We start from the raw sequence: 21,747 nt of genomic DNA on the forward strand, positions 1-21,747 counted from the left end.
GTGCCGCAAACCGACACTAAAGGGAGTCTTTGGTCTTGGTTTGTACCACCAACCAACACGAAAGGATGTCTTTGGTCCCGGTTGGTGCCACAAACCGTCATGAATGGCATGTGCCTACCACGACAGAGGTGCTTGGTGAAGAACCACCAAAAACAAGATCTATTTTTCACATGATTCGGCGAAATCCTAGCGCCGCCAACCCTATATAATATCCTCCTCAACCACGCCGCCAGCTTTGCCTCGCCCATGGCCTCCAACCCCTCCCCTAACCCGAAACCCATCGACACCGGGGCAGTGCGAGGAGAGGAGAAGGAAGATGGTGAAGTTCCTGAAGCCGGGCAAGGCGGTGATCCTGCTGCAGGGCAGGTACGTCGGGAAGAAGGCGGTGATCGTGCGCGTGTTCGAGGAGGTCACCCGCGACCACCCCTATGGGCCCTGCGTGGTTGCCGGCCTGGCCAAATACCCGAAGAAGGTGATCCGCAAGGACTCGGCCAAGAAGACGGCCAAGAAGTCCTGCGTCAAGGTCTTCCTCAAGCTCGTCAACTTCACCCACCTCATGCCCACCCGCTACACCCTCGACGTAGACCTCAAGGAGGTGGTCTCCGGCGCCCCCGACTCCCTCACCACCAAGGATAAGAAGCTCACCGCCGCCAATTCCGCCAAGGCCAAGCTCGAGGATAGGTTCAAGACCGGCAAGAACAGGTGGTTCTTCACCAAGCTCTGCACGATTCAACATGATTCGACATGATTCAAGAAATGCCAACAAGATCTATTCTTCACAAGATCCGACATGATTCAAGAAATTCCAACAAGATCTATTCTTCACACGATTCGACATGATTCAAGAAATTCCAACAAGATCTATTCTTCACAAGATTCGACATGATTCAAGAGATGCCAACAAGATCTATTCTTCACATTATTCGATATGAGTCAAGAAATGCCAACAAGATCTATTCTTCACATGATTCGACATGATTCCACATGTTTCGACACGATTCAAGGAATTCCAACAAGATCTATTCTTCACATGATTCAACATGATTCGACATCATTCCACATGATTCGACATGATTCAAGAAATTCCAACAAGATCTATTCTTCACATGATTCGACATGATTCAAGAAATGCCAACAAGATCTATTCTTCACATGGTTCGACATGGTTCCACATGATTCCACATGATTCGACACATGAAACATAACATCTCATATAGATCCACACTAAAAACAGAGTCTTCATGAACCATTCAAGGCCACATCATCAATTTTCAACACTTTCTCACTTCATTTGGTATTTTTCTTGCTTTTATTGATTTTTTGGAGCTAAATGACCCAGAAATTGAAAAGCACTACAAATGAACTCTTAATAGGTTGAAAGTTGGCATGGTATCATCATTTCACCCACATAGCATGTGCTAAAAGTTAAGAGGGTTGCCACAAAACCTGGATGCACTTCGTGTACAAATCGGACAATCTCTTTCGAAGTACGAGGGTTTCATACGAAAACTCATCTGTTACAAAAGGCATTTCATTTTTTTAAACTTATTTCATTTTTTCCACATGGGTGCGTGTATTAAAAACCATTACAACATATCATGAATAGAGAAGTGACCAAATTAATAGAAATTCATCATCACATTAAAGCCAAAGTACATTAGTGACGAAAATAAATACATAATGTTCTTACATAGTTCTCATTATTGAACAACATATCGCTCTCTAGAGCATCTAATTAGAACATACATTGAAACTACTAAATTTAAATGCAACAACAAATGCAATCATAACCGCAACTAAGGTACAAATTGATCCAACGGCATAATGATACCAAGCCTCAGTATGAATGACATAATTTCTAATGTTTCTAATCTTCAAGCGCATTGCATTCATCTCAATCTTGTGATCGTCACGCACATTGGCAACATCCAACTCCAATATCATCTTCTCCTCTTCAACTCTTTGTAATTTTTCTTTCAAGTTACTGTTTCTTTTCCAACCAAATTTAATTTCTCGGCAATAATTTGTATGTCGGTTCGAATTTCCGGTTCACATACCTCCTAGAGAAAAAAAATCTATGTCACGTTGGTCGACATAATTGTCATAAACACTAAATAAAACAAATAGTTATAAAATATAATATATACCACATCTGAATCATAGACAGGACGAGGGCCGACGGAGGCGGATACCAAAACAATCGCACTATATAATAACAAACAATAATAGAAGTAAGAAAATTATACAAGTATCTATCTAAATCATACAAATAAGAACTTTTTTCTTTTAGAAAGTAGATAAGAAGAAGAGACTAACCACGATGGTGCCGACGCCGAGATGGGCGCGGGCGATCGACGGCGGTGAGGACGGGGACGGGATATAGACGGACCGCCAAAGCTACACAAAACTAGAGGAAATGGAGCTTGGACAAGGAGCTTCAAGAGGAGAAAGCTTAAATGTTGCTTTGACATTTCATCGAACACCTCATGTGCATAGGAGTTGAGCTAGAGCACCACAAAGCTCTCACACGGCCTACCAAAAAAACACAGCATTGGTCCCGATTTGTGGACGGAATCGGGAGTGAAGGACAATATTTGGTTCCGGTTCCAGCCAAAAACCGAGAGCAATTGTTGTGGGCCAGGAGCAAGGCACATTCGTCCTGGTTCGTGTCTGGAACCGGGACCAAACGGGTCAAATGAACCGAGACCAATTACCCACGAGGCCCGGCCGACACCTTGGCCTCACGAACCGGGACCGATGCCCCATGGGTTTCGGTTCATAAGTGAACCGGGACTAATGATATTTCATCAAGTGGACCAAAGCCTTCTTTTCTACTAGTGGATATGGCGCCGTCACACCTAGCTAGTGTATGCACACAACCTAACAAGATGGAGAACATTGCCTAAAAATTGCTTTAACTCGGTCAGACTGGGTTGGAACACAGATACGAAGAGATCAATATTAACTAAAAACGTCCTCCATCCGCAAAGAAAAAAGAAAAAAAGCGTCCTGAGTTGATGGTGTATTGGTGTACGTCTCTGCGGTGCATAGCGGTCTTTGAAGTTGCACTCCTGTATAACACGACACATCTCTCTTGTGCGCATGGCAAGAATGGCGGTCGGTACGGTTGATAATGCAGAACGGGAAGGTGCCTCTACCAGTAGTTGCAGGTCAACTAGCTTTAGCACCACAAAATAATAGAACATGCGGGAGAACTGAAAGCTGGACGGATGTATACCTACGCAGGGCGTGATGTCTTCTCCTTGCATGTGCTTAGTTTAGTTCTTTTCTGAAAAAGAAATGTGCTAAGTTTGGTTGCCCGAGGGAGAATAGAAGTGGCGCGTATGCGTACGCACATGTAGGTGCGGTTTTTCTATTCATGATTCAACATGGACGAAAGAAAAACACGGCTGCCTTCTGTTTCCCTATAAAAGATGCCTTCTAGAAGGTCATGGGATTGTCAAAAAAAGAAAGAAGGTCGTGGGAATCAAATCCACATCCACTGATTTTCTTTACTATTTCAGCTGCACTGATTGAGGGAGGGAACTTGGTGCAACCGATATGCAAAAATAATTTTGTATTTCGAAAAAAGTCAAGAATCCTGAAAATTCCTGGAGACACACATGATCGAAAGTTGCACCTGTATAAAAAGTTTCGCAAAGAAATACCTTCCAGCGTATTGTGCATGTCCCCCGGCGCCAGATTTTTGTGTTACCTGGACATGGTTGGCACCCTCCTGACCCTGACCAAGTGAAAATCAAGACTGATGCAGGTGTACCGCGCGAGGATGGAAAGGTGGAGGTGGTGGTATCGCAAGATCATCAAATTCCTTCCTTGGAGCATAGAGTAAACCGTACCCAGGTGTGACGGATCTTCTCACCGCAGAGGCGATGGTAGTGCGAGACGGTGTCATCCTCATTAAGCTGAGGGGCTTTACGAGCGTCGTCCTCAAGACGGATTGTCTGAATCGAGCTGGTTAATCTCTAGACCAATCGCCACGATTCACGTTTAGTCGTGGCACCAATTTTAATAGATATTGAAGAGCTAGCTGAAAGTTTTACTTTTTTTGTAATTGAATATGTATTCAGGTCAGCGAACGGTCCGGCTCATTTATGTGTGAAGCTTGCTTGCACAATTGATGTGACCGGAAGCTGGCTTGACAGTACCCTTAGCTTTTTCATCAGCAGCCTCTGTCCAATAAAGTTCACTAAGATTCCTCGTATTTTTTTTATAAACAATGAAAAACAAAACCAAGACTACATAAAAGTTAGAGATCTGCCGGAACTTTGGGGCTCCCGGGCTTCCAGGATTGGTTTTGGGGCTTGACCTGCACACAAACAACCTATGTAAGCTGCAATTTGAGGGTTAAAAAACATTTTTGTTTAATCATTATATAAAGCTCATGTCATCATACTAAGCGAATATCCAACCGCTGCATAATAAAAATGCATGCTGGTTTTGGGCCGCGTTGCAGGAACTGGATCAGCATCCTGCTGGCCACAGCTAGTACGCGTGTGCTCATCAATGGCGCTTCACGCCCGCCCATCTATCACTGCAAAGGCCTGCGATAAGGCGACCCAATGTCGCCAATGCTTTTCGTCCTAGCGATCTACGTCTTGAATCAGCTCTTCCACAAAGGCAATGGACCTTGGTGTCATGAAGAGGTTGACGGGCCCGACACATGGCCTCGAGCCCCTCTCTCTCTCTCTCTCTCTCAATGTTGATGACGTCATGCTTTTTTACCACCCAGACACGTCCGACATGGCATCCGCTCGAGGGATCCTCGACATGTTTGGCTCGGCTTCCAGCTTGCACACTAACTTGGCGGAATATTGCGCCCTGCCGATCCGGTGCACCCCCAGCACCGCGAGTCCATTGCGGACAATTTCCCATGCCTATGATGGACGTCACAACCAAGTACTTGGGCTTGCCTTTGTCCATTCGAAAGGTTTCTTCCAATGTGTTGCAGCCATACATCGACAAGCTAGAGAAGAAGCTTTCTCCTTGGTGGGCTTCCATACTCTACCGCGTTGAGCGCCTCACGCTCGTGCGTCACGTCTTCTTCGCCATGCGAACTCACATCCTCATCGCCATGGCTCTGAAGCCCCCATCCTCAAGAAGATCAACTCGTTGGTCCGCGCCTTCCTCTCGCATGGGCGTAGGATAGCCAATGGTGGGCACTGTCCCGTGAGCTGGGGTCGTGTGTGCCGGTCGCTCGCGTGTGGGGGCCTCGACATACCCGATTTGCAGCGATTTGGATTCGCTCTCCAGGCACAATGGTTCTGGCTTCGCAAGACAGATACCCCGCGTCCTTGGCAGCATCTTCCTATCCCATGTGAGCCCGAGGTCCATTCTACCTTCCACGCCTCCACCATCTAGATCATCGACGACAGCACCACGTGCAGATTCTGAAACAACCACTGGCTGCAGGGATCCTCCATCACCGAGGTTGCCACCCTCCCGCATGCCTGGGTCCCCAAGTGCCGGCGTAGAGCCCACTCCGTCCATGATGGCCTGAGCGACCGCTCCTGGATCAACGACATCCATGGTAGTTTGGGTCTTGAGGCGCTCCTCTAGGACATCTCGCTATGGAACCAGCTATGCGACGCACTCTCTCCGACACTTTGGACCGCATCTCCTGGCGATGGTCGACCTCTGGCGTGCACTCCACCAAGTCCTGTTACCAGGCCCTTTTCTGTGGCTCCACCATTGAGCCCTCCCGGAGGTTGACTTGGAAGTGTTGGGCGCCCCTCCGTGTCAAGATGGTTCTTTGTCTAGCTTATCAGGGGCATTGCTGGACCGCTAACAGGTTGGCTCGCCGAGGGCTCCCTCACGCACCCTATTGCCTGTTCTGCGACCAGGAGCCCGAGACGATGTTGCACCTCCTCGCTGGATGCTCCTTCTCCTGCCAGGTTTGGCACGAGATTCTTTCGTCGTGACACGCCACATCGGACAATGAGTTTCGTGAATGGTTCTCTTCCTTCATCCACGACTCCCCTACCGCGCTACGTCACGGTCTCGCTTCCATGTTCACCCTCAATGTTTGGAGGTTATGGAAGCACCGCAGCGGTTGCGTGTTCAACGGGGATAGGCCTTCAATCCGCACTCTCACTGAGGTTATCAAGGAGGACGCTAGAGCTTGGGCTCGCGCCGGGGCCAGGAGGCTTAGCCAACTGATCTATGAAATTTAGACCTCTGTATTAGGGTTGCGTCTACCCATTCTTGGACGCTTTTGTACCTCTAGCTCACACCGCGTGTCGCATATGTGCTTCCTAGACCACCTCTATAACCATCACTCTTTTTCCTCCTATCAGTGCAATGATACGCAAGTCTTTTGCGTATTCGTGAAGAAAAAAAGCTGGAGAAAACCTCCATGATCGCAATATCCAGTTTGAAGATGTATTTCATTAAAAGGATTTTTGGAGGATTATAATCCCTAAGAAGTTTTATATATTGATTGCTAACATTGAATCATATATATTGTTTCTTCCTAAGAATTCCTTTGGACTACATTCGTTAGAAAATTTAGCATCCACCCGAGCGCCTAGAATTTCTACGGCTGCATCTTTTCTTCTTCGGGGAATTGATTTACATAAATCTTGTGAGGATAAAGTAGTTGGCCGGGTTCTAAAGCAAGTGCAATTACTACATAACAAATCAACACATGAATAATTTAAATATGATATTTTTACGCGCTATCGCCAGGACCAATCTAATAACTGGCTTCTTTCATTAGTAGTAGAATTTTAGAACACATGAATAAGAATGACATAGAAATACAAGTATTAAACCGAGGGTTGAAAACTAGAATAACTTTTTAACATGGGTATCAAATAAGTTTATCCCGAGTCTCGTGCAAGGAAAAAAGGGTTTTCCCGAGACATCCATATTCTAGTCGTGGAAGTTGGAGTTCACTCACTAAAGTTATATGAGTCTTGCCTAAGACCATATCATTGTTTTATTATTAAGAGGAGGACAGTATACATTTTGTTATTATTCTGATTATCATTGTTGTTTTTTACGTGGTGATGGCTACAATTTGAACGGAAGTGTCTTGACGAATGACGACAATAAACATTTTGATGAGTAATGCAATGCTTCGATTTTTAAGAAGAGTTATACTCCCTTCGATCCATACTACTTGTTGCATAAACGAACGTTTCAAGACGTAAAAGAGTTATACTCCCTTCGATCCATACTACTTGCTGCTTAAACGAATGTATCCAGATGTATTTAAGTGTTAAATACAGAGATTGAATGATAAATAGATACATCCGTATAACGACAAGTAATATGTTATGGATTTAAAAGAGTACAAGAAATGATGGCGGCTATACTATGGCGCCAGATGGTGGCATAGTGGAAATGTGACTAACATGATAAGCACAGAGTTTCATGTGCAGGGCTAGATGGATATATGCACCAAACACGTCCTCGTGCGTGCATGAGGCCACGCACGAGGAGTAGCTAACCTAGCCTGCGGCAATAAGTGTCTGGAATTCTCCATCGTCGTCACGTCCATGTCATGCCGAGTTCAACTTCGGAAAACTGAAGCGCGGTGCATGCCCAACCGGCAACCGCCAGCGACCATGATGTCCTCATGTCCGTCTGTAATTAGTGCCGGCCTCCATAAATCGATCACGATCGTCCCTCTCCGCAGGACGCCGCGCCATCATGCATGACGTGACGCCTAGTCAATCAAAGATCAACCTCCGTAGAGCATTTCTTCTCTGCGCGGGAAACTCCCTGCTCTTATTCTTTTGGCGAAGATACTGCACGCACGCACGGTTTTTCATTCTTCCTCGTCTCGTCGATCCCGTGAAGCATGTGCATGTCTGCTATCGCTCGCCGGCTGCCACGCTCGGGTACGCGACGTAGAGCGGCGACAAAGGCGCAGGCCGCGAATGCGAGGATTAGTTAATTGCGCATCTTTCACGGGAGCGATGCGAACCGAGGGTCTTGTGATCAGATGATCTGATTCGCGGGCATACGGGACGGAAAAGGACGAGAGGAGAATGGTCAACACAGTGCACTCTGGTTTGGCACTTCTGAAAGGCACTTCATGTCAGGGTATTTGGGCTGGTCTCCAATTGGCGCAGCTGAAGGCAGAAAGGCCAATTTGACGCAAGGGAGGCCGAGTGCTCTTCTTCAAGAGAGCGTTCACGTGTCGTTGCTGAAGCCTTCTTCATGCGTCCGTTTTGATCGTTTTCTTTAGATTTCGTTTTGAACAGTGCTGAAACTTTCTTCGTAATGGTTGCAACAAAAATATGGTTGTAGCAGAAAAATATCAATGTGCTCGTAGAAAAAAACGACGCTGATAATGCGTGGTAATAAAACAGAAAAATGGTTGTAGCAAAACAATCCGGTAAACTCGGGTTGCAAATCTGACGAACGTAGGTGTAATTTTTTTACTGAACGGTTGTAGCAAAAAATGATGTTTGTTGTATCAAAAATTAACATGGTTGTAGAAAAACTAAAAAACGCCGATTGTAACGAAAAATCCGACGAACTGAAGTTGCAACCAAACGTATATGCAACTTTTTTACTGGACAAATGTAGCAAATAAAAAACGTTTGTAGCAAATATAAACACCCGTTGCAACAAATTTAGACGAGAAAAAAATTGTATGCGTAATCAGTTGTGTGTGCGGGTCGCGTGCGGCCGTTCGGCCGGCGCACCTGCCACAAACGTTTACCTTTCGTTTTTTATATTTCACATGCGTTTTCGGTTTACATTTTTTTTATGCTTTTGTTTTTCATCAGACATTTTTAGTTCTTCCATGAATGTAAAAAATGCATGAATAAACACGTTTTCTGTTCATTTAGAGACATGGTTTTGCTTAGCAAGATGCATGGTTCTGCTTTTGTGAGAGGCACTGACGTATTTCTTGGAAACAAAAAAAATTATTTTTTATATTTTTTGCGGGAGGCACGGTTTTGCTTCCACGAGAGGCATGACCGAGTCTCTCGGAAAAAGGAAAAAAAATGCATTTTTCGTTTTTTTGCAGGAGGCATGATTTTGCTTTTGCGAGAGACACGGTCATAAAAAATTCATTTTTTTCACAAAAGGCACGGTTTCGCTTCCGCAAGAGGTACGATGTTGCCTTCGCGAGAGACACGGCCGTGCCTTTCGAAAACAAAAAAATGCGTTTATCGGCTTGATCTTCTTCTGCCCCTCGGTAGAGTGAGTCTACTTAGCGAAATGGCAGGACGCGGAGATCGATTGATCAATATGCATATCGAGCATCTATAGTTATTCTCTCTTCCCAAAACATACCTCAGGTCATCTGTTTTTTATTCGTGAGAGGTACGATTTTGCTTTCGTGAGAGACATGGTTTTGCCTTCGTCTAGTTTTTTCCTATCGCGAGAGACATTGATTTTTCGTCTAGTTTTTTCGTGAAAAAAAAGTCCGTTAAAACCTATCAACATGAGATCTAGTTTTGAAGATTTTGACGCGAGAAACCCAACGCTGAAAACGGTTCGAGATTTGACACATGGTTTAAGAGATAAAATGTTTTAAATATACGGATCTACAAAAAAACTTCTAAATTATGATAAATGATACAAATGCAGAGGAACATGTATCTGGTGACCTGCCTTCATGCAGTCACGCTCTAACATGCGCCTACCCATCCAAGGTCCATTACACATCTAACCACCATCAGCAACTAGTTGGCCAACACTCTTTCGGGAGTTTTTCAATGATCACTCTCACGTGTCGTCACTTGGCGCGTGCTCAGCTACCGTCGCGTGTCGTGTTTTGGGACTTTATTCCGGATTTCGTTTTCTTATCTTTTTGCATGCGTTTTTGGCTTTTTATTTTTTTGGTGATTTTGTTTTTCATCAGACTTTCTTAGCTCTTCGACGAAAAAAGCCAAAAAACAAATTGCATAAAAGAACGGGTTTTCTGTTTTTTCTCGTAAGAAGCACGATTTTGCTTCCGTGAGAGGTATGGTTTTGCTTTTACGAGAGACACGGTTTTGTGAGAGGAGGAGGCCTCTCGGAAACGAAAAAAAACTCATTTCCTATTTTTTTTGTGAGAGGCACGGTTTTACTTCCACGAAAGACATGGCCGTGCCTGTTGGAAAAAAATAATTTCTGTTTTTTTTGCAAGAGGCACGGTTTTGCTTTCGCGAGAGGCACGGTTGTGCCTTTCAAAAATGAAAAAAAATATTTTTTTTGTGAGAGGAACGGTTTTGCTTCCGCAAGAGGTACCGTTTTGCCTTCACGAAAGGCACGGCCGCGCCTCTCGAAGATGAAAAAAATATGTTTTTTATTTTTTTAGTGAGAGACACGATTTTGTTTCCACGAGATAAATGATTTTACCTTCGTGGGACACACGGCCGTGCCTTTGGAAACGAAAAAATACGATTACTATTTTTTTATCACTAAAGGTATGGTTTTTTCATACGTTTTTTATGAAAAAAAGTTCGTTAAAATCTATCAACATGGGATCTAGTTTTCAAAATCTTGACGCGAGAAACGCAACCATGAAAACGATTCGAGATTTGAATACGCGGTTTAAGAGGTAAAATGTTTTGAAAATATGAATCTACAAAAAAAAAACTCTTAGTTTGCGACAAGTGGTACACATGCAGCGCACCACTCGTCGCAACCCAAGAATATGAAAGTGATCTTTGAAAGGTGTACTCCTCAGTTAGTGATTTCGCCTCTTCGATGCACACACACGCATCTTCATGGACATGCGTAACAAGTAAACAAACGCAAACTCGGGCGAGCGTCCGGTGCCGGTTCGCAAGTCGTGGTTAACCATTATGGTCAATCGGTCCATCGTTCACTTTTCAAGAAAATATATTTTTGAAACAATTCAGGAACTCGAAAAATATTGAACGAATTCCAAGAAAGTTCATAAATTTGAAAAAATATCAACAATTATAAAGAAAAAACACCGATTTAAACAAAGTTCATAAATTTTGAAAAAGAATTATGGATTTTGTAAAAAAAGATTTTGAGAAAAAATCAGGAAGTTGAGAAAAAAGTGTGTGCATTTTGAAGAAAAAATAAAAAATGTTCATGTATTTTGAAATCAAGGATTTTCAAAAAAGATACATTGATTTGGAGAACAGTTCCTTGATTGAAAAAAGTTCACGTGTTTTGGAAAAAAGGTTTATGAATTTACATCATTAATTTGAAAAACTTTTGAATTTGCAAAAGTTTCACCCATTTAAGAAAAGCAAAAGGAGACGAAAAAGGGAACCGAACGAAAAAAATGAAAACCGGGTAAAAACAAAACCATAAAAATCAGCCAAGAAACCGAAGGGAACATTCTAGAAGGTTTCCAAAAATGGTAGGGGTTGGATCCAAAAACAACAAATTTGTAAAAAACTTTGTGGATTTGGAAGAAAAAATAATTCATCGATTTTGAAACAATATATTCAGAATTTTGAAACAAAGTCCATGAATTTGGGAAAAAGCTTCATTGATTTTGGAAATAGTTCGTGGATTCAAAAAAGTTCCAATGTTTTGGAAAAAATATATATGAATAAAAAACACCAATTTGATAAAAGTTTTAGAATTTGCAATAATTCCATGCCTTTAAAAGAAAAAGGAAAATAACAAGAAAACCAAACGATGAAGGAAACGAAAAAACCCGCATGAAAACTAGGGAAAAATCAAACAAAAAAAACATCCCAGAAACCGAAGGGGTCATTCTAGAAGCTTCCCAAAGCTGGTTGGGCTTGCTTCCACGAAAATAGTGTCACGTCTTGTGTGCGGGCGAAGAAAGAAAGTTAAATGAGCAGAGCCGAGTGAGGAAAAGGGGTGTGCGTCTTTCTGCAGGAATATCTTGAATTGACACAAATGGTGTCAAATAGGATTCGAGAGGGAGGCCCACCTGTTTGCCCCCCCCCCCCCCCCCCCCCCCGCGCCGCACACCCACCCACCCATCCACCCACACCGCAAGGTATCCTCAAACTCAATGAAGATGAGACACATGCGAGCCTACAAAAAATACCATGAAGTTTATGTTGGCGCATGCCAACGTCCGACACACAAGCTAACAAGTAAAAACGGAACGGGAGTTCAACCAAGCCATCTCGACCATGGTCACCGCTCCTTTCGGCGCCGCTTCGCCGCTCCGGAAGCAGAGTTGCGGAGCGGAGTGAATCCGGACAGCTCCTTACAAATGGAGGGAGTATGTTTTATTTAATTTAGTAATAAAGTTTAATTGTTTGGTTAAAAAAAGTGTACACTAATAAGGTACAAAATGTTCCCCAATATATTCAGTAAAACCAAAAAAGCACCAATTTCCCAGGATTCACACGACAATGAATTTCCCGGCGAACCAGCCAATGAGAAGGATATAAAATACTCCATGCGTCCCAGATTACTTATCATGAAAATTGATAAAAATGGTTGTATTTAAAACTAAAATACAACCATTTATGCGGTAGGTAATTCCGGTCGGAAGGAGTGCTTCAGAGTGCGGATTCGGTCACACATGCTGGGACTTGTGAATTCACACCTGCTCCGATTGCTGTGTACCATTTTTTTACTATTTTGACGAGTTTTTTTTGCGGGTTACTAAGGCTATTCCCAGTGCTTCATCTTGTACAGGTGCTAAGATTGTCACATAGACAAAAAATCTGATGTGACAAACTAATTAATATGAGAGATGACTGTGGTGATCCGAGAAAAAAACAATGTTAAGCGCGTGAACCTAGGTAAAACAATTAAATGAAAGAAATACACCAATGCTTGCACAACTTTAGTTGCTAAAGCATTAAATAAGGAGACTTAGAGGGTGCTTGGATCCAAGGGACTAACTAGTCTGACTAAAACTAGTCTTTTTAAGAGGCTAAAGTTTCAAGCACCTCTCACTAAAGAGAGACTAAAACTAGTCTTGAGGCTAAAATCTTTTAGTCAGGGGTACCCCTACTAAAATATGCATTAGTCCTCTCTCTCCTCATTTAACTCCTCAGACGAGTTCTGGATTGAAAGGTTTGCAGGATAATAAATGCTCATTAACTTGATTTTAGCCTCTTTAGTATTTACATCCAAGCATGGGTAAGGCTAGCAAGTTTTAGTCTCACTACTTTTAGTCATGGGACTAAAACGTATCCAAGCACCCTCTTAGCTAGTACAATAAGCTAAAAGGGTGCTTGGATACGTTTTAGTCCCATGACTAAAAGTAATGAGACTAAAACTTGCTAGCCTCATCCATGCTTCAAGTTAATGAGCATTTATTATCCTCCAAACCCTTCAATCCAGAACTTGCATGAGAAGTTAAATGAGGAGAGAGAGGACTAATGCACATTTTAGTAGGGGTACCCTGACTAAAAGATTTTAGCCTCAAGACTAGTTTTAGCCTCTCTTTAGTCAGGGGTGCTTGAAACTTTAGCCTCTTAAAGAGACTAGTTTTAGTCTCTTGGATCCAAGCACCCTTTAAGCAACTATGCATTGGGACTTTAGTTGCTAAACTATTTAACGTGCTTACCACCTCATCTTAACATTAATGCACTGGAAGTGGCCTAATATGATGAGGTTGACATGCCTAGATAAGTGCCAACATATTTTGGTTGTTGGATTCATCAATCGGACAGACGCAGCAGTTTATGTCGTGTGTGGTGGATGCAGATAGTACTAGAAACAGTCGTATTGCATGATCGGGGAGGGGCTGCGTTGAGGAGGAACTGATGACCCCTTCCCGTTCTCCATGTGAACAGAACCGATTCTTTGTTGCAAGAAAGATGAGATCGAGCTGGATAACAGCAGGAACGACGAGTTGGTAATGAGAAGAAAATCGCTGGCATCCCTGGAAAATTAGATACAGGGTGACACGTCTCGTGGTTGGAGGCACAACTTGTGCTCGCTATAGCTGGATATGGCTGTGTTTTGCCCGTGGCTCCCCCTGCTCTCAAAACAGCTGTGCAACCCTCCTTCGCCCCTTGCCATGATCTGGGGACAAACAAAATCCGGTCAAAGACGGGACTTTGGCAAGGAAGCTAACTGACAAATAAAAGACCTTGCTACACTACACAGAGGAAGCAAGGCATGCACATGATTTAGGGTTTGGCAGCATCATCGACCCCAAAGCGTGCGGTTGGGCAAGCAAAACGAAATGCTAGTAAAACAATGCCGTCCATCCACCGAGATTTCACGATGCTGGCACGGTGTGACCGAGCCGGTGCGACTCTCTCTCCTCCATCCGTCGCACTCAACAGACTGGACACCGGAATCATAGTACGTATTCAAGTGCTCATTCTCTCCACGTAACAGCCAGAAGCCAGAATTGTTCTATTCCACTCATTTCTTCAGACGTGCACAGCTGTAAGCTTAGTACTAATCAAATACTAGTATGGAAGACAAGCAGTTGGATGAGCATGATATTCCCTGGGAAGAAGGTAGGTTGATTGGATCAAGATAACAGAGTGGACCGTGTGCTGTACAGCTGCAAGTGAACAGCTGAGACAAGTTCCAGTTCAGCATCAACTACTCCTACTTCTCAGCTGGACGCCGCAAAATGAAGTTTGTGATAAAAAAAAACAAGACGACGTGGAACACAGCATATGCATGAGCATGACTGGTGACAATCAACATCAACACAGCATGGATGATAGCGCAAGAACTTTCTTGAGATTCGGAAAGGAGCTTGACATGAAGACAGAAAAAGGGAAAAGGCCGTGCACATCACTTTCTCATACAGTATTTACTTGTTGGGTCAATAACACGTAGCAGCAGCGGTAATAACGCATGCCGATAAGCATAGAGTCATTACAACGCTGAAGAAGAAGAATACAAGGCAAGGCAGAAATGTCTAATACTCCCAATTCATAACTTGAAACTCATGAAAATACATTGAATGAATAAATTAGGGCCGTCGGCCGACAAGCAGACCCGGATCTTTTACCTCACCGCCCCTTGGGGTTCATGATCTGCGAGAAGACCGCGCTCGGCGTCAGCCCGTCCGAGTCGATGCTCGCGACGCTTTGGTCGCCCATGCTTATGGAAGTTGTCGTGGTCGTGGTGGTGCTTGAGTCGATCGACGGGTCATTGGGGTCCTTCTTTCCAGGCATCACGAGAGGAGTGCCCTCATCTGACATCCCACAGCCAAAGCTTCCGCTCTCCTCCGCGCTTTCCTGCATCTGAAGAGCAAACTCCAGGTTCCAAAGCACATCTCCCATCGAAGGGCGTTCGATGCCGTTGTCGGCTACGCACTTCTCAGCTGTCTCGGCAAACTTCTTGAAGCACTGCGGAACAATCTTTCCCTTTAGGTAGGGATCAACAATCTGATCCAGAATTCCCTTCTTTTGGCAGTGCAATGCCCATTCTGCCAGGCTAACCTCTTCCTTTGCAAGAGTGGGGTTCAAGGCAGGCCGGGCACAGAGGACCTCAAACAGCACCACACCAAATGAATATACATCAGATTTCTCGGTGAGCTGCTGCCTCCGGAAATACTCGGGATCTAGGTAACCAAAACTGCCCTTGACAACTGTGCTCACATGTGTGTGATCCATGGATGGACCAGTCTTGGACAGACCAAAATCTGAAACCTTGGCGACCCATTTCTCATCAAGCAGGATGTTTGTCGTCTTCACATCACGGTGGATAATGGTGTGCTTTGCACCGGTGTGAAGGTAGTGCAGCCCACGAGCTGCACCAATGCAGATCTCCAAACGCTGCCTCCAGCTAAGCGGTGCATTCTGGGTCTTGTATAGGTGTTCACGCAGAGTCCCATGAGCCATGTGGTCATATACCAGGATCATCTCGTTCTTGTCCTCACAGTAACCAATCAGCGACACAAGATGGCGGTGGCGGAGCTTTGACAGCATTTCAATTTCAGTCTGGAACTCATGTATACCCTGCTCAGACAAGGGATTGCCACGCTTGATAGCCACCTTAGTTGTGCCCCCATCGATCTCTCCCTGGTAAACTTTACCGAACCCACCAACACCAAGGATCCGTGACTCGTCAAAGTTCTTCGTTGCAGCCTTGATCTCTGCAAAGGAGAAATGGCGGCATAGGTTCGATGGCAAAGATGAAGCAATACTCCCAGTAGCATGCGACTTGTCTGAGCTTGAAGTGTGTGAATTGCCATACAGCGACAACGGCAGCCAACCAGAATGGCCATCACTCATGCCGGTATCCTTGGCCGTTTTCCTCCGCCTCTTGCAAATGAGGCAGCAATATCCAAGTGCAAGCAGTGCCAAACCTCCAATTACTCCACCAGCAATAGGCCCGACTAGTGAGCTCTTCTTTCCTTGCCCGGTATGCACCGGTGGATCAGCACTTGGGACAGGGTTGGGCCCCGCGAGGCTCCCATTACTAAGTTGCAGCTTGAACACCTCCAGCCCATTGAGAATGGCATCATAGTACTGTGGCTTGTTCCCTGTATCCGGATGTAGAGCCACCCAGAAATCCATAATCCCTGAACCCACGGTGCTGACCACATAGTCCTTGTACACTGGAGTACCAATACTTTTGGGATCCACCCACTGGATCACATCAGCCCCTGTCTGGGCAGTCTGGTTGTTGAGGTAGATGTTGAACACCCGCTGATTGGGCAGCGTAATTGGGGATTGTATCTCACAGAAATGGAGCCTCACAAGGTATGTGAACCCAGCATCCACCTGCACTATCCAGGTGAGATTGTAGGCCAAGTTCACATCCTTGTCAGGCCCCATTGATCGCGCCGTGGCATAGACATCCAGAGGCGCCACATATCCCGGCACATTGTCGGGGTAGGTGATTGTGATATTGGGATCGTTCGGGTAGGATACCCCAGCCCCTGCACCGTAAATGTAAGGCGTGTCGTCGTCCCACGACCGAGCCCCGCCGGAGTCCTTGGAGGGGGAGATCGCCTGGCCTCCGACGTTGAGCCGGTACATGGTCTGCAGAGCAGCACCGGGATCCATCGGGAATGGCTGGTTGTTGGCGTCGCCGGTGACGAAGAAGGGTGTGGCGAGGTCAAAGAGATCTGGGGAGGAGACGACCTCGATGCCGTTGATGAAGGCGTAGGCGTTGCGGCGGGCCTTCTCCGGGGTGAAGGTGAGGTCGAGGGTCGGGCCGGTGACGTTGACGGAGAACTCCCGGACGATGTAGGCGAAGTTGAGCGCCGTTGTGGTCTGGTAGGCGCTGAAGTTGGAGAGGAGCGTGACCTTGGCGGCCGGGACGGAGACGGAGAAGAAGGCGTCGGCGGCGTTCCGGTCGGAGTAGTTGGCCGGGTAGAAGTGCAGGCGGAGGAACTTGCGGCCGGGGCCGAGCGGGAAGGAGTAGGTGAAGGGCGCCGCGGAGACCCGCGCGGTGAGGTAGGGCACCTGCGGCACCGAGGGGTCCTGCGCCCCCGCGGCGGCCGAGGCGAGGTTCGGCGGCGCGTACTTGGAGCCGGCGTCGCCGGCCCACTGCCGGCCGTCCGTGTCGTCCCCCTTCCCCGTGGCGCCGCAGTCGAGCAGGATGTCGTCCCGCGGCACGAACGGGGCCGCGGGCGCGGGCGCGTCGCCCCCTCCCTGCGCCCACGCCGCGGGGACGAGCGCCGCGCAAGCGGCGAGGAGCAGCAGGAGGAGCGCGCATCTCGGGCCTCCTCTCATGGCGCGAGCTGCGTGTAGCTCTGCGTTAGCTCGCGGCTCACAGATCGCCCATCAAACGGCTCTCCCGGCGCCGATCTGGGGCAGATTTGCGTGCGGGTGCGGGAGATGGCGGCCGCGGTGGTGGTGGGGAGGAGAGAGGGGTCGAGGAAGAAGGTGGGAGTGGTTTCGGGGACTACGGGCGCGGCATTAAGCGGGGGGGGTCAGTGGTGGAGGACGCGGTGGCCAGCCAGCAGGGGGCGCGGCTGAGGAAGGCTGCTGCCGCTGCCAAATGCAAGCTGTGAGCCAGCCGAGCCAACACGGAACGGGGCAACGGGGCGAGGGGACCCACCAGCGACGGGGTCGGCGCAATCAGTGCCGAGAGAAAGCGAGAGGGCGACGCGGCGGGAGGAGGAGGGCAGGTGTGGGCCCCGCTAACATGGGTTAGGGGTCGCGACGTGCACCGTCTCGTCAAGAGATCCCGGTCATTTTGACGGTTTGACCTGCGCAGCGCCTGCGTTCCCATCTCGACTGTCAAGATGATGACAATGACCCTTTTTCTTGTAAAGGTACGTATTTCCTATTTATTCGTAAAGGTAATTTTTACTGCAATGTAGTCATTGAAAGGACATAAGGGCATAAACTATGGAGGCGCTAGAATGTTGTGGTTTCAACCTTCACGCATGAAAAAAAACTGCGGGGCCATCGTATGAATAGTTTCTGTCCAACCGAAGCAGCATCACCTCGGGTGCCCCACGTCCTTTCCCGCTTGTGCCTTTTCCAGTTCTACCGCCGTCTTCCCGTTCTCTTTCGCTCTTTCCTTTCTTTTTTTTACCTTTCTAACACTTTATTACGGTGAGGAAGCAGCCTCTTCTGCAAGATCCCGTCTCGATCTGCAAGCATCAGTCTTTTTCCCTTTCTCCTCCACGTCAGCAGGTCCTCCAACGTGGATCAACGGGGCAGCGGTCCAAGCTGGAGCGTTGGTCATGCCCTAAGAGCAATTTTAATGGGGCGATTCATTTTATCCGTTGGCGTTCGTTGGATTTTTTCACGATTTTGACCCATGGGATGAAAGTATTTCACGGAATGAACTCTGATTGAAACCATTTCACGATCCGACCTTTTTTGAAACGCCAGAGCCCGTGGCGTTGCAGACGTACATAGAAACGCCAGTCTAATGTGGCGTTGCAGACCCACTCAAACGCCAGTCTAATGTGGCGTTGCAGGCCACGAGTGAAACGCCATGGTCCATGGCGTTTCAATAACACACATGTTGCTGGCAGCATGCCGTGGGTTGGCTGGATGTCGTCGCTGCGTCCATAGTGGGTCTGCAACGCCAGCACTGTTGGCGTTTCACAATCGGCCTGCAACGCCACATTAGACTGGCGTTGCAACAAAAAAAAACGCCACGGTAGACAGGCGTGTCACTGTAGGGCAGCAACGCCAACACTGTTGACGTTTCACAGTGGGTCTGCAACGCCACGGTAGACTGGCGTTGCAAAAAAAAAAAACGTCACGGTAGACAGGCGTATCACTGTAGGGCAGCAACGTCACGGTAGACAGGCGTTGCATAGTGGGGCAGCAACGCCATGACTTGTGGCGTTTCTAAAAGGGTCAGATCGTGAAATGGTTTCAAATCTGGTTCATTTTGTGCTCATGTTTAGAAAAAAGGTTAAAACAGTGAAAAAATCCGCGTTCGTTTGGGTCAGTCCGCGTCGACCCATTGCCAAAACGCGTCCGTTTTGCGTCCGTGCGGATCCATTTCCGACCTAAATTTGTGTGTGAAATGCGTCGACGCGGAAACGAAGCGGACGCGCGCGTCCCTCGGTGTCCGCCCCCAACCAACGCGGGCAACATAATTTATGACGGCCGTGATACGTCTCCGTCGTATCTACTTTTACGAACTCTTTTGTCCTTGTTTTGGACTCTAATTTGCATGATTTGAATGGAGCTAACCCGGACTAACGTTGTTTTCACCAGAATTGCCATGGTGTTGTTTTTGTGCAGAAATAAAAGTTCTCGGAATGACCTGAAAATTTACGGAGAATTTTTCTGAAATTAATGAAAAATACGTGCGCAAAGATCCACCGAAGGAGGTGAGCCAGTGGGCCACAAGCCGAGGAGGCGCGGCCACCCCCCAAGTCGCACCTACCAGGCTTGTGGGGCCCACAAAGCTCCACCGCCTCCAAACTCAGCTCTATTTAATCCGTCTCGCCCGGAAAAAAATCAATGAGAAGAGTTCATCGCATTTTACGATCGGAGGCGTCGCCACCTCCTGTTCTTCATCTGGAGGGCAGATCTGGAGTCCGTTTTGGGCTCCGGAGAGGGGAAATCGTCGCCATCGTCATCATCAACCTTCCTTCATCGCCAAATCCATGATGCTCTTCACCGTTCGTGAGTAATCTCATCGTAGGCTTGCTGGACGGTGATGAGTTGGATGCGATCTATCATGTAATCGAGTTAGTTTTGCCGGGGATTGATCCCTAGTATCCACTATGTTCTGAGATTGATGTTGCTACTACTTTGCCATGCTTAATGCTTGTCACTAGGGCCCGAGTGCCATGATTTTAGATCTGAACCTATTATGTTGTCGCCAATATATGTGTGTTTTAGATCCTATCTTCCAAGTTGTAGTCACCTACTATGCGTTATGACCCGGCAACCCCGGAGTGACAATAGCCGAAACCGCTCCCGGAGATGACCATAGTATGAGGAGTTCATGTATTCACCAAGTGTTAATGCATTGTTTCGGTTCTTTATTAAAAGGAGAACCTTAATATCCCGTAGTTTCCATTAGGACCCCGCTGCCACGGGAGGGATGGACAATAGATGTCATGCAAGTTCTTTTCCCTAAGCACGTATGACTACATACGGAATACATGCCTACATTGGATTGACGAACGGGAGCTAGTTACTTATCTCTCCGGGTTATAGCTGTTACATGATGAATCACATCCGGCATAATCATCCATCACTGATCCAATGCCTACGAGTCTTTTACTACTGGTCCTTGCTACATTACTTTGCCGCTATTGCTGTCACTGCTGCTGATGTTACTTTGCTGCTACTGGTTATTGTTGCTACTGCTGCTATCATACTACCTTGCTACTGATACTTTGCTGCACACACTAAATCTTTCAGGTGTGGTTGAATTGACAACTCAGCTGCTAATACTTGAGAATATTCTTTCGCTTCCCCTTGAGTCGAATCAATAAATTTGGGTTGAATACTCTATCCTCGAAAACTATTGCGATCCCCTATACTTGTGGGTCATCAAGACGTTTTTCTGGCGCCGTTGCCGGGGAGGCACAACTATATTCTCTAAGTCACTTGGGATTTACGTCTGCTGGTCACTATGAAGAATCTGAGAGATCCAAGAACTAAAGTCTTGCCCTCAACTACGAGGACAGGTAAGGAACTGCCATCTAGCTCTGCACTTGATTCACCTTCAGTTATGAGTAAGTTTGCGACACCACCTCCTGCTAGAAATCTTGATATGTCGCATGTGCTTGATGATGCTACTTCTGCTGCCCATGATGCTTATGATGATGCTATGCTTGATACTACTATGCCTGATGATGCTATGGTTGATACTACTATGTGTGATGATGTTATGCTTGATACTATGCATGATGATGCTATGCTTGCTACTGCTTTGCCAAATGATGCTGTGCTTGATACTGCTTTGCCACTAGGTGCATTCATTGATGCACAAATTGGTAGAGTTGTTGCTAGATGTGATGATATTTCTGAAACTGTTGATATTATTGAAGTAGAACCTCCTATTTTGCCTCCTAGAACTAGCTCTCCTATGCCTGAATTGCCTGATATGCCTGATACGCGTTATGTTATGGAGGGAGAGATAGCTGAGGACTTTATTGCGTGTAAGGATAGCTATGATGTTGAGAATTTACTGCGCAAGTGGAAAGAAAAATCTCTGAACGCTAGGATGAAATACGACCCGAAGTTTGCCACTTCGCCTATCTTTGTGACCGATAAGGATTATGAATTCTCTGTCGACCCTGAGTTAATCACTCTGGTCGAATTTGATCCTTTTCACGGTTATGAGTCTGAAACGGTTGTAGCCCATCTTACCAAACTACACGATATAGCCACCCTATTCACTAGTGAGGAAAATATCCGCCACTACTATATCCTCAAGCTGTTTCCTTTCTCGCTAAAGGATGATGCTAAGACCTGGTTCACTTCTCTTGCTCCTAGTTGT

General features: G+C 46.3%; 2 protein-coding genes across 2 annotated transcripts; one reads left to right on the plus strand and one right to left on the minus strand.

The window, feature by feature from the left end:
* Positions 1–316: 316 nt before the first annotated feature.
* Positions 317–4,120, plus strand: LOC123399741 (60S ribosomal protein L27-3-like). Its single transcript, XM_045094130.1, has 2 exons — positions 317–722; positions 4,089–4,120. Exons 1-2 carry the CDS (start codon positions 317–319, stop codon positions 4,118–4,120), a joined length of 438 nt encoding a protein of 145 aa, XP_044950065.1.
* A 10,505-nt stretch (positions 4,121–14,625) lies between these two features.
* LOC123440783 (receptor-like protein kinase FERONIA) lies at positions 14,626–17,796 on the minus strand. The gene has a single exon (XM_045117334.1). The coding sequence runs from the start codon at positions 17,544–17,546 to the stop codon at positions 14,871–14,873; it is 2,676 nt and encodes an 891-aa protein (XP_044973269.1). The 5' UTR covers positions 17,547–17,796; the 3' UTR covers positions 14,626–14,870.
* Positions 17,797–21,747: the final 3,951 nt, after the last annotated feature.

This window comes from Hordeum vulgare, chromosome 1H, assembly GCF_904849725.1.
Source record: "Hordeum vulgare subsp. vulgare chromosome 1H, MorexV3_pseudomolecules_assembly, whole genome shotgun sequence".
Classification (NCBI taxonomy): domain Eukaryota; kingdom Viridiplantae; phylum Streptophyta; class Magnoliopsida; order Poales; family Poaceae; genus Hordeum; species Hordeum vulgare.